Source organism: Corvus cornix, chromosome 10 (assembly GCF_000738735.6).
Source record: "Corvus cornix cornix isolate S_Up_H32 chromosome 10, ASM73873v5, whole genome shotgun sequence".
NCBI lineage: Eukaryota > Metazoa > Chordata > Aves > Passeriformes > Corvidae > Corvus > Corvus cornix.
The window spans coordinates 1181658-1192941 of record NC_046340.1 but is presented as its reverse complement, the minus strand read 5'-3'; the positions used below and the strand labels follow the sequence as shown (position 1 = coordinate 1192941).

Genomic DNA, 11284 nt, shown 5'->3' with positions numbered 1-11284 from the left:
GCGACTCTCCCTCAGCACAGGGGGGCTCTCCTCAGCACAGGGGGGGCTCTCCCTCAGCACCGGGGCGGCTCTCCCTCAGCACCGGGGCGGCTTTCCCTCAGCACAGGGGGGGCTTTCCCTCAGCACCGGGGCGGCTTTCCCTCAGCACAGGGGGGGCTCTCCCTCAGCACCGGGGCGGCTCTCTCTCAGCACAGGGGGGGCTCTCCCTCAGCATAGGGGCGGCTCTCCCTCAGCACAGGGGGGGCTTTCCCTCAGCACCGGGGCGGCTTTCCCTCAGCACAGGGGGGGCTCTCCCTCAGCACAGGGGGGCTTTCCCTCAGCACCGGGGCGGCTCTCCCTCAGCACCGGGGGGCTTTCCCTCAGCACAGGGGGGGCTTTCCCTCAGCACCGGGGCAGCTTTCCCTCAGCACAGGGGCGGCAGAGCGCGGGAGCAGCGCCAGCGGAGGGCGGCAGCCACGCCGGGAGGGTGCGGAGGTGCCGCCGGGAACCCGGGGCTCTGGCCCCGGTCTCGGTCCCGGTCTCGGTCCCGCTCCCGCCGGGGCCAGGTCCCGTCAGGGCCGCGGCCCCTTTAAGAGGCGGTGCCCCCTCTCAGCGCGGCCCCGCCGCGCGCGTCGCGCTAGCGGCGCTCCGTGTGACGTCACTGCGCGGCGCCGGCGGGGCCGCGCTGCCGCCATGGCCGATATGGCGGATCTGTTCGGGAGCGACGCGGACTCGGAGCCCGAGCACAAAGGTCTGCGCGGCTTCTCTCTCCCTCTCTCCCTCTCCTCTCCCGCGGTGTCCCCACCACGGACCGCGCCGCCCGCCCCGCCCCGCCTCTGCCGCGGTCCCCGGGCGCGGGCGGCAGGGAGGGAGGGAGCGGGACGGGAGGCGCGGAGCCGCGGTCCCGGGGGTCGGTGCCTGCAGGAGAGGTTGTTCGGCTGCAGCCGAGCTCTGGAAACGGTGGAACACCTTCTGGTTTAAGTCGCTGGCGTTTTCAAAATTCTTTTCTGCGTTCCCGTAAATCAGTTTTCGAGGCAGGTGCTCTTTTATTTTCCGGTTGGAAGCCGCATTCACCAGCCTCGGCACTGAGGAGTAGCTCCATTGTCATAAACCTCCCTGGGTAGATGGCTTGGATTAAATACGGAGTGACAGTTTTCGATTTGATCTTACAAGCCACGTCTATATAGTTACTTGTTTAAGCCCTCGCTATTTCAATTGTTATCTTCGTTTGGGTTATTCCTTATTCTTTCTACAGTTTTAGAATCTTAGACCGCATCTTGTAGTTTGAAACTTTATGTAGCATCCATCATTTCTCATTGTGCCTCTCTTGGCTGTGCCGTTATTAGCAGATATTTTATTTTACTGTTCTCGGTGACTTTTGTTGGTCTTGCTTACAGTTCTCTGTAGGTTTTCCCTGGGGGTTGGGTTGTGTTTCCGGGGTTTTTGTTAAAGCAATGCACATCATGTCATGTGCATCCCTGTAGGGGCGTCCTGACTCTTGAAAGGGCGGTGTTTGTTTTGCAGATTCCGATTCTGGATCTGATTCAGATTCCGAGCAGGAAAACGCGGGCTCTGGGAGCAATGCTTCTGGCAGCGACAGTGACCAGGACGACGACAGGGAGGCAATCAAACCCAGTAACAAGGAGTTATTTGGGGACGACAGCGAGGATGAGGGGGCATCCCATCGCTCGGGGAGTGACAACCACTCTGAGCGATCCTACAATCGCTCGGAGGCTTCGGGGCACTCCGAGCACGAGGACAACGAGCAGTCGGACGGGGAGCAGCACAGCGCTTCCGAGGCTGCTCACGACGACGACGAGGACGACCGCGAGCACGGCTCAGATGAAGGCAGCCATCACTCAGAGGGAGATGGCTCTGAGAAGGCGCACTCAGAGGACGAGAAGTGGGGCAAGGAGGACAAAAGTGATCAGTCAGACGATGAGGAGAGGCAGCAGAACTCTGACGATGAGGAGAGACAGCAGAACTCTGACGATGAGGAGAAGGTGCAGAACTCGGATGAAGATGAAAGGCCACAGGTGTCTGATGATGAGGAAAGACTCCAGAACTCGGATGAAGAGAAAATGCAGAACTCTGATGATGAGGAAAGGCCACAGGCCTCAGATGAGGAGAAGATGCAGAACTCTGATGATGATGAAAGGGCCCAGCGGTCTGATGAGGAGAAGATTCAGAACTCTGATGATGAGGAAAGGGCCCAGCACTCCGATGAGGAGGAGCAAGAGCACAAATCTGGTAGGACTCAATACAGAAATAATGATCTGGTGCTGGTTTGGTCTCTCTTTATTGTTTTATTTACATTGGCCTGAAAAGATTGAAATTTCAATGTAAAGGCATTAATTACCTATCTTTTAACTATAGTCATCTTTGTAATTTATTTTTATGCAGCACTTTTAGAGCTTATTAATACAGAGGAATTTTAAAATTTGTGGACCAAAATTTTTAATTAGCTGAGAATAATTATGCTCCTTATTAGAGTCTGCAAGGGGCAGCGACAGTGAGGACGAAGTTCTGCGAATGAAACGAAAGAAACCAATTGCATCAGATTCAGAAGCGGAGAGTGACACAGAAGGGCAGAAAGGTAAATGGTGGGGGGGTTTGTGGGGTTTTGGTTCCTTTAATCCTCTTCTTAGTGTGCCATTCATCAGCTACAGGGCTTGGTAGAATGGGTAGAGTTTGCTGTACGGTACCATGGAAATAACAGAACAGCCATCAGGAGTTCTGTGTGGGAGGCACATGCTCTGTTCCTGCTGATCCTCTCCAGTTAGCTCTGTCAGGTTTTCTCTCCTGCAAATGTTCTCCCATGCCTTTTTACTGAAAGATGTTAAAAAAGGGCTCCTTTAATCAGAGCAGTCCAGGGAACCTGCACTGTGTTTTGTGATGGTTTAACTGGCTGAGAAAGAGGTGTTTGTTTTCTGAGAAGTAAACCCTCCAAAATGTGCAATGAAGTTTCTTTACTTCTATTCAGTTACTTGAATAAGGATTATCTTACACTCTTCTGTTGCCATTTCTCAACTTGATTTCCTTATTTGATAAATAAATCTTGCGTTAGGGCCATGTGTGCATATATATGTGTGGTTTAAAATTGTAATTTTTCTGCTAAAGAGCATGCAGATGTCATGGATCTGTTTGGAGGTGCTGATGACATTTCCTCAGGGAGCGATGGAGAAGACAAGCCACCAACCCCAGGACAGCCCATTGTAAGTGGACCTGACTTCTGAGATAATTAACACTCCATTCCACTCTGAAATGCAGAACAATTGAGTTGGGTAATATTTTAGTGAGAAAAAAGAGTAGTGGCATTAAATAGCATTACAGATAATTTTACCCCAGCTGAAAGAATTATGAAAGTTTTGTACATAACAATATCAGATGGACTCATTTATCTGCCTTCCCCCATCCCTGCTCCGCTTTTTGTACTTGGAAGAAATATGAAGAATAGTTTATAATTAGTTTAGAATAATTGCTATCAATAAAATACAAAGCCATAGCTGTCTTTGGTACCTTATTGCAGCTGTTTGAGAAATATTTTCATTTTGATGATAGTTTTTCATCTTTTGTTGATAATAGATAAAAATACCTTCTTTAATCTTGTAGAAGGTGTCCCCCACAGAGTCTCCAGTGCTCAGCTGAAAACTCTGTTGGCTCCTTTGCTGTTCTTTACTGTCTTTGGACTCTTGAGTTTGCACAGAGTTTAAAATCACTTTGAGTGGCACATGAAAATGCTGAATTGAATTGCATTTAATGAAAATGTCTGAATTCTTCTATCCAAATCTTCCTGATCTCTCTGTGCCTGTGGGTGACTTTTCTTTAAGCAAAATGTAATTGTTAGAGCAGCAGTAGCCAGATAGACTCTTTTCACTTGCACTCCTATTCTTTGTTTTCATTAGGATGAGAATGGACTGAGTCAAGAACAGCAGGAAGAAGAGCCTATCCCAGAGACCAGAATAGAGGTAGAAATACCAAAAGTAAACACAGACTTGGGTAATGATTTGTATTTTGTGAAGCTGCCCAACTTCCTCAGTGTGGAGCCCAGGTAATTGCATGTTAAATACAGGATTGATAGGGTATTTTAGTGTTTCCCTGTGTTGCTTTTGTTTAGTAATGCAGTTAAATGTGTTTGGCCTACTTAAAGTTGTTGACATTAAGATGCATATTTTTGGTTGTGATTAGTCAATAGTAATGGCTGTTGTTTTCTAATCAGATAATTTTATCATGAAGTTGTGTTTCAGCTTGATTTAATAACTTATTTTCTGTAAAAACTAGACAAAAGTGCAATTTAATTGAAAGCACATGCTATCAGTTGAATTTTAAGCATAAGTTCAGGCTCTCAGATATGTGAAGGGCAAATGCACAGGACCTTTGTGCACTTCCCAGTGATTAAAACCAGCATTTTGAATTTCAGAATAAGACCAGTTTTATTTGTGTGTGTTGCATGTACTATTTAACTATGCAGAGGCTGGTTATTTCTTTTCCTATTCACCTAACCCAAACTGAAGTCATTGACTGGAATGCATAAGGAGCAGCAAAATAAATTATTGGAGTTGTTTGTGATGTTAGGTCCTTCAGCACTTGCAGCACAGTGCTGTTAAATCTGAGTGTTTTGCTAAACAGCTTTCTTGCACTGTTGCCAAGGTCACTCCAGCTGGCAGCACAGCCTTGTCTGTGTCACACCTCAGCTCAGTCGTTCTCCCTGGCTTGGGGCTCCAGGCTGTTTCAGGGGAGAACTGTTCAAAATCTGGGTAGTGGCTGCTACCAGAGGGAAGTGCTGATGATGTTTGGGGTCAGACAGGACTGAAAATAGAATTGTACAGTAGCAAGAGTCTGTTCATCCCTTTCCCCTTGCAGCAGCCTGGGAGCTATTAGGAAGGAGGTTAGGGAAAGGGCTCCCCCCACTCCCATCACACTCATCAGATTTTTGAAGGAAGAGGAAAAACCATCTCATCTTGCTTTCTCTTTGGTTGGTTTTGAGATTGAAATATAAACAAACAAACAAAAAAACCCAACAAAGATTGTGCTCTTAGAAGATCCCCAATTCACCTCATTTATAAGAGATTTCTTTCGTTTTATTTCCTCTGTACAATCTTGTATATTTTCTGTTCCGCTCTTAACCCTGACCTCATCATGCTGATACTAAGGAAACAGTATTTTCTGAGGCAGACTTGCTTTCTTCAGCTGGAACCATTCAGAGGGTGTGAATGTTACCCTGTAATTGATGGTAGAGAGGACACTTGGGTCGGGCCCCGGGGTGGGAATTAGTGCAGTGAATTTCCTGGCTGCAGAAGGGGCTGTCCTACACTGCAGTGCCTGCTGTTGTGGGCAGGGAATAATTTAAACCTCTCGAGCACCTGTTAACTTGCACAACTCTGGAATAATCTGGATTAATTTTCTTGGAAGAATAAAGAATTTATTGTAAAATTTGTTGCAGACCTTTTGATCCCCAGTATTATGAAGATGAATTTGAAGATGAGGAGATGCTTGATGAAGAGGGTAGAACTAGGTTAAAACTCAAGGTATAATGCTAATTTTCCTTCTGTCTTTTACACTCACCTAGGCACTTTTCTTCAAAGTCTATTTCAGGTCTTTTGGAATGGTGTTTTGAGTTTTCAGATTATGAAAGTGTGGGCACTGAGGAACGTTGATCCATTTTAGCAATAATTTTTTAAAAGCTTGACAGCTGCATTTCACCAATAAAAGCAGTAGTGTTCACCTTTATTTCTTTGCATCATGCCACAAGTTACCAAGCCTTTCTAACGGCAATTTTCAACCTATATAGAGTATATTTTACCACAGCATTCCTTACTGTGAGCTAGAAAAGCTGTTTTGTTTCTTTTCCCCACAGGTAGAAAACACAATACGATGGCGGATGCGACGAGATGAGGAGGGGAATGAGATCAGAGAAAGTAATGCCCGGATAGTTAAATGGTCAGATGGAAGGTCAGTGTGGACTCTCTGCTATTGAAGTAGTGCAGTTGTTCTTGCAGTGACATGCAAAACTGGAAGGTCAGCAGACTTTGACATCACAGTACAGATTATTTTAGTCTCAGTGCTTTGAAAGGTTTATGCTCTGCTTAGTTTGGATCGAAATATAATTACTGGCTAGATATAAAAAGGAAACGAAGGCTTTCTTCATTTAGAAATGAGGTAAAAAAATAGACTGCAGTGGCTTTATCAAGTAACTGATGTGGGAATCTCTTTTAAGCATGTCCCTCCACTTGGGGAATGAGGTCTTTGACGTGTACAAGGCGCCGCTACAAGGAGATCACAACCATTTGTTCATCAGACAAGGGACAGGTCTGCAAGGACAGGCCGTGTTCAAGACCAAGTTAACCTTCAGGTAAACCTCCTGTTCTGTATCAAATGTTGATACTATTTGTGCAATTAGGTGTTGGAACTAGTGTATAAAGATTAGGTACAGCAGTCTGTAAAGCATCAGAGCTTCCCTGGTTAGTAAGAATGTGCTGTTTTCCAAACTCAGTTTTTCAGTAAGATTTGTGCTATGTTAGGGGTCTGAGTTGAGAAGGTTAATGTGCCATTTCCTGCGTTATGTAGGCTACAAATAGGTTTCTTGTGTATATGTTTTAATTCACATTTTTACAGGCAAGTCCTCATTTGAATCAGAAAAAATATCACTATTCCCTGAAATTAATCTTTTGTCTGATGCACAGTTGCTGTCAAGATGGTAACTGCTTCTTGAGATACTGATGTGAACTGTGAGGACAGATGTTTAGGTTGATACGGGTCAAAGGTTGTAGGATTGTAGAATCATTAAGGTTGAAAAACCCTCAGAGATCTTTGAGGCCAACTGTTAAAGGCTGGACTGGTGGTTTTAGTGACAGAAGACTTGATGTCTCCAGTAGCTGTTACACTGCACATAAATACTTTGTAGAAAGGGCTGATGCTTTTACTTTTGTGCAGATGAAGTCTCTGAAATCTCAAGTATGCTGCCCCTACCATTGTCTTTTGAAAATGGAGATGTTCCTTAAAGAAGTTCTTAACCCCTAGCAATTTTTTACCAGGCCACACTCTACAGACAGTGCCACCCACAGGAAGATGACTCTGTCTCTGGCAGACAGATGTTCGAAGACCCAGAAAATTCGTATTTTGCCAATGGCAGGCCGTGATCCAGAGTCTCAGCGCACAGAAATGATTAAGGTACTGTGGCATGGAACTCTCTGATCTGCTGGTTTAATCTAAGATATCACAACTGTAACATAGCTGGACATTTTTGAACATTCTATGATTTATGAAAAACAGTAATGTTTTGGAGTTTTAAGCGAGACTTACAAGCCACGGGTGTGGTTGGCAGATGACAAAACAAGGAGAATATTTGCAGCCTTTACACTGCTGTGAACTTATCTCAAAAGCTGCCATGGAATACGAGGTGCCCTTGAGATGCCTTGGGGTGCTTTTATCCCTCAGCATATTGCTCGTGTCTTTGGACAGAAAGAAGAGGAGAGGCTGAGGGCCTCCATCCGCAGGGAGTCGCAGCAGCGCCGCATGCGCGAGAAGCAGCACCAGCGGGGGCTGAGCGCCAGCTACCTGGAGCCCGACCGCTACGACGAGGAGGATGAGGGGGACGATGCCATCAGTCTGGCAGCTATCAAAAACAGATACAAAGGTGGCATCAGAGGTAACCTCAACAGCATGTCATTGAGGCCTGTGTGATTCAGATAGGGTCATTTCGCAGGAGGGTCCTGGGAGGGTAGGATTTTGGCAGCTCATTTGATGCATGAAGAGACATTAATTCAGTTTGTGTAAGTTTATTTTGTTTACTCTGGACTTAGATTCTGCAAACATTTTGTGGCACTGGATGTAAGACATTTTTAATATCCTCACTTCCTTGCCAGTTTCAGATAAACATAAATATTTGTCTCTTTATTTTTTTCTGGAATGTGCAGAGGAACGTGCTAGAATCTACTCTTCTGACAGTGATGAAGGCTCAGATGAAGATAAAACCCAAAGACTACTTAAGGCAAAGAAACTTAATAGTGATGAGGTAAGAAAAGGACTTTGTTCTTAAGCTGCTAATTTTTAATGAGGAACATTTCCTTCACTAAATCTAGTGTTTAAACCTGGGACTTCTGTGGTTTCATTTATGCCGTGGTGAGTGTGTTATTTGACTTGGCGTGCTTTCCGTGGTAATTAATCACCAATTTCTTATGCACTGCATTAGTTCACAGACCTGAGTGTTTCCCAAAGGAGGACACTGTTGTTATTGCTGATTTAAAGATGGAAAAATTAATGCAGAGTTATGTAAAATGACTTTACCAAAATTATGCAAGGAATAAGAAGACTTAATATTGGAATGCTAATGCAGTGTTACCTAAGTTACATGGTCGTCTCCTGTTTTTATGGAAACAGTGGAAGCATTTTCACATAGTATTTCTGCTCTTTTTAAATAGAAGAGTTAAAAAAGTGAGTTAAAAAGATTTGCTGTCCATTGCTAAACATACATTTTCCATCACCCTAGTATCATCTGAAACATTGGTCCCTGATCAAATTAACTGTTAGCTACAGCACTGGTGCTGTTTCCTCATCTAAAATGGTGTTTTATTGGTTTGAAATTTATGACTGCTGGGTATTATTAAATGAGTCTTTGTGAATATTGCATTTGTGGTTTAGTTCAAGTCATGTGACTGCTGGTACAGCACTGCAGTGTTACACAAGGAGTAAGCTGCTCTCACTTTCATTTCTATGCTGTGTTTCCTGCAAAGTCCCTGGGAGGCCTCACTCCCCAGCCCCTTGGGTGTTTTCTGTGTGCTCAGTGCAGGTTCTTGGTGCTCTTACAGAGTCAGCTGAGTTATTTGCACTAACAGGCGTTATAATGTGAAGTGGAAGTAAAAATTAGTTTTGTCTTCTGAAGACATAGATTGTGGCTTTATATTATACATTAGGAAAATTTAATATTTCAGAAAATGTAACAGCCACAGTGAGTCAGGTAGACAAAACTGTAATTTTGTGAGCCCTGTGTTTGTTAGTAGAAACAGAATTGTTTATTTTTAAGCCCCTATTAGGTGTGTTAGCTCATGATACAGCAATGTGAGGACTTGGCAGTTCCCTTCTCTCAGCAGAAAAGGTCTAATCAGCAGCATTTCTCTGCTGCTTGAGGAGCGGCAGCCTCCATTTTAAACGGAGTGACTGGGAGGCAGTGCTCTCCTCTCAGGGCCATGGAGTGGTGCTGCAGTGTCACAGAAAACCCCAGTGGGGCTCCAGTTCTTGTGCTCAGTCCCCACAGGGGGGTGTGGTGTTCAGTGCATGCCCACATATGTGGGACTCTGGCTTCTGGTACACTCACTGGCTTTTACCTGCTGTCAGTCAACAGCACAGCACAAATCTGTGTCCTGGTAGCAGTTTGTTACCATCACTGGCAATGTCAGTCTGTTATTAGTACACTTCATCACCACACAGCAAGCAGTTCCACTGTTGCTGCAGTTAATGGGGATATTCTGCTGAACAGGAAAGTGACTCACTGAACAATAGCCCAGTTAGATTACAAGAGAATGTTTGTTCTGAGGAAGAAGCTATCACTGAGATTCCCACCCCTGCTAATTTCTGTTTTCCATGCTTAAAATTCCTTCCTAACCGAAATTCTCCCGGTACTTACTGAATACATTAATATAGAAACAAATGCTTTTGGATAAATAATTATTATTCAGAGTTCTGAAACTCCAAAGTTCTGGAACCCAATCTTTCCTCCTTAAAATCCAAGCAAGTTAGTTTAAAAAAAAACCCAAAAAAAACCAAAAAAAACCCACCCAAACCCACATTCCAAAACCAACAAGTGGAAAAAGGGATGAGGTTTCTTGGACCTGAGAGTATTTTAAAAGATACTCTTCTTTTTCAACAATAGTTGAGTTACTGCTTGTTCCTCATGTCATAGTTGATGAGTTTTGCATTAACAACTCGTGATCTAAAATGCTGTTTGGAAGGATGATTCAAACTGAACTGGTGGAAATGTACATGGAGCAAAAATCAACCTGCTGACTCCATATTCATGAACTAAAGACTGAACATCCACCCTATAAAAGTCATTATGGTGTTGCTTGTAAGCAGGTAATTAACTCAGTGATTTGTGTTCCTTTGACGAGATCTTTGAAGCCTCATAAACTATAAAATGTTACATTTCTTGGGCTGTAAACTGGTGCTGATTCTGAGTGCCAATGGTTTCTCCTAAGTCTTTTTCTTTATGCCAGAGAGTGGTTAGTTTAGTTTTGTTTTTCTAATGAACAAAATACCCACTCCCTGAATTTCTTCTTTGCTTCAGGAGCTCTGATTCAGGGCATGCAGGTATAAAGAGTCTGAAAACTTAGCAGAGCTGCAGTGGCTGCCTGAAGGGAATGTGCCTGCATGCTGGAGAATTCACTGCAAATTCCAGGAGTTATCCATGCTCATGAGACTGGGTGAGAGTGCCCCTGCACACGCTGCAGATAACACAGACTCTGAGCATGCCATGCTCAGGCAGAGCAGATGTGGGTGCAGGGCCAGCGAGGTGATGCATGGACCCCCCTGGTCTGGGGTGTGACACTGGCAGCAGTGACTGAACCACTGCAGCCACTCTGAGGTTAAGGACTGGCACAGGAGCAGTCCAGCTTCACAGCAGCACAGAATGGAAAAACTAGAACCAGTAATTTTGCTTTTCTTGCAAGAACGGCTTTGAGGTCTTTTTGTTGTTGTTCTGTGTTTTTCCTGTTTTAGCTTGAAGTATGGGGGTTTATTTCTGTCCTTTTTTTGCCTTTAGGAAGGTGAACCTTCTGGAAAGAGAAAAGCAGATGATGATGACAAAGCAAGTAAGAAGCCTAAGAAGTACGTGATCAGTGATGAAGAGGAAGAAGATGATGATTAATATTAAGGAAGCGCAGCAGTTGGGTCTTTCTGTTGTTGTTTTTTCTATATATATGTTTATATATATTGTACAGTTCTGTTAGAGCACAGATGTAAGTAACCATAAGGGGCTTATTTTGATAAAGGAAAATTCCTAAGTCTGCGTTTCTGGTGTGAATAAAGTTTTTTTGACTTCCTTTGACTCCAAGAGTTTTGTCTCGTTGCAGCGAATGTTGCACCAGGGATCATCACAATGCTGATTTTTACCTTGCACAGTGTATTTCAGTTTTGAGAACTGCAGTAGCTGGTTACCAGGTGAATTGGTCAGTAACTTTTACTGAGTCCATATGGGGAAGCCATGCTAATCCCTGTGGAATGCTCAAACGAGAAGTTTGCCTGACAAGGGTATGGTGGCAGAGCTTGCTGTCTGTGTGGGGGGGCTGGAGGAAAATGTAGTGGTACAGTA

The 11284-nt window shown here is 44.5% G+C and overlaps 1 protein-coding gene across 1 annotated transcript; it reads left to right on the top strand.

Annotated features, from left to right (window-relative positions):
* Window positions 1-654: 654 nt before the first annotated feature.
* On the top strand, window positions 655-11020 carry LEO1 (LEO1 homolog, Paf1/RNA polymerase II complex component). Its single transcript, XM_039557897.1, has 12 exons — window positions 655-730; window positions 1504-2229; window positions 2471-2575; window positions 3100-3194; window positions 3885-4030; window positions 5423-5507; window positions 5837-5931; window positions 6197-6331; window positions 7014-7149; window positions 7441-7627; window positions 7896-7993; window positions 10736-11020. The coding sequence occupies exons 1-12, from the start codon at window positions 673-675 to the stop codon at window positions 10838-10840; spliced, it is 1971 nt and encodes a 656-aa protein (XP_039413831.1). The 5' UTR covers window positions 655-672; the 3' UTR covers window positions 10841-11020.
* Window positions 11021-11284: the final 264 nt, after the last annotated feature.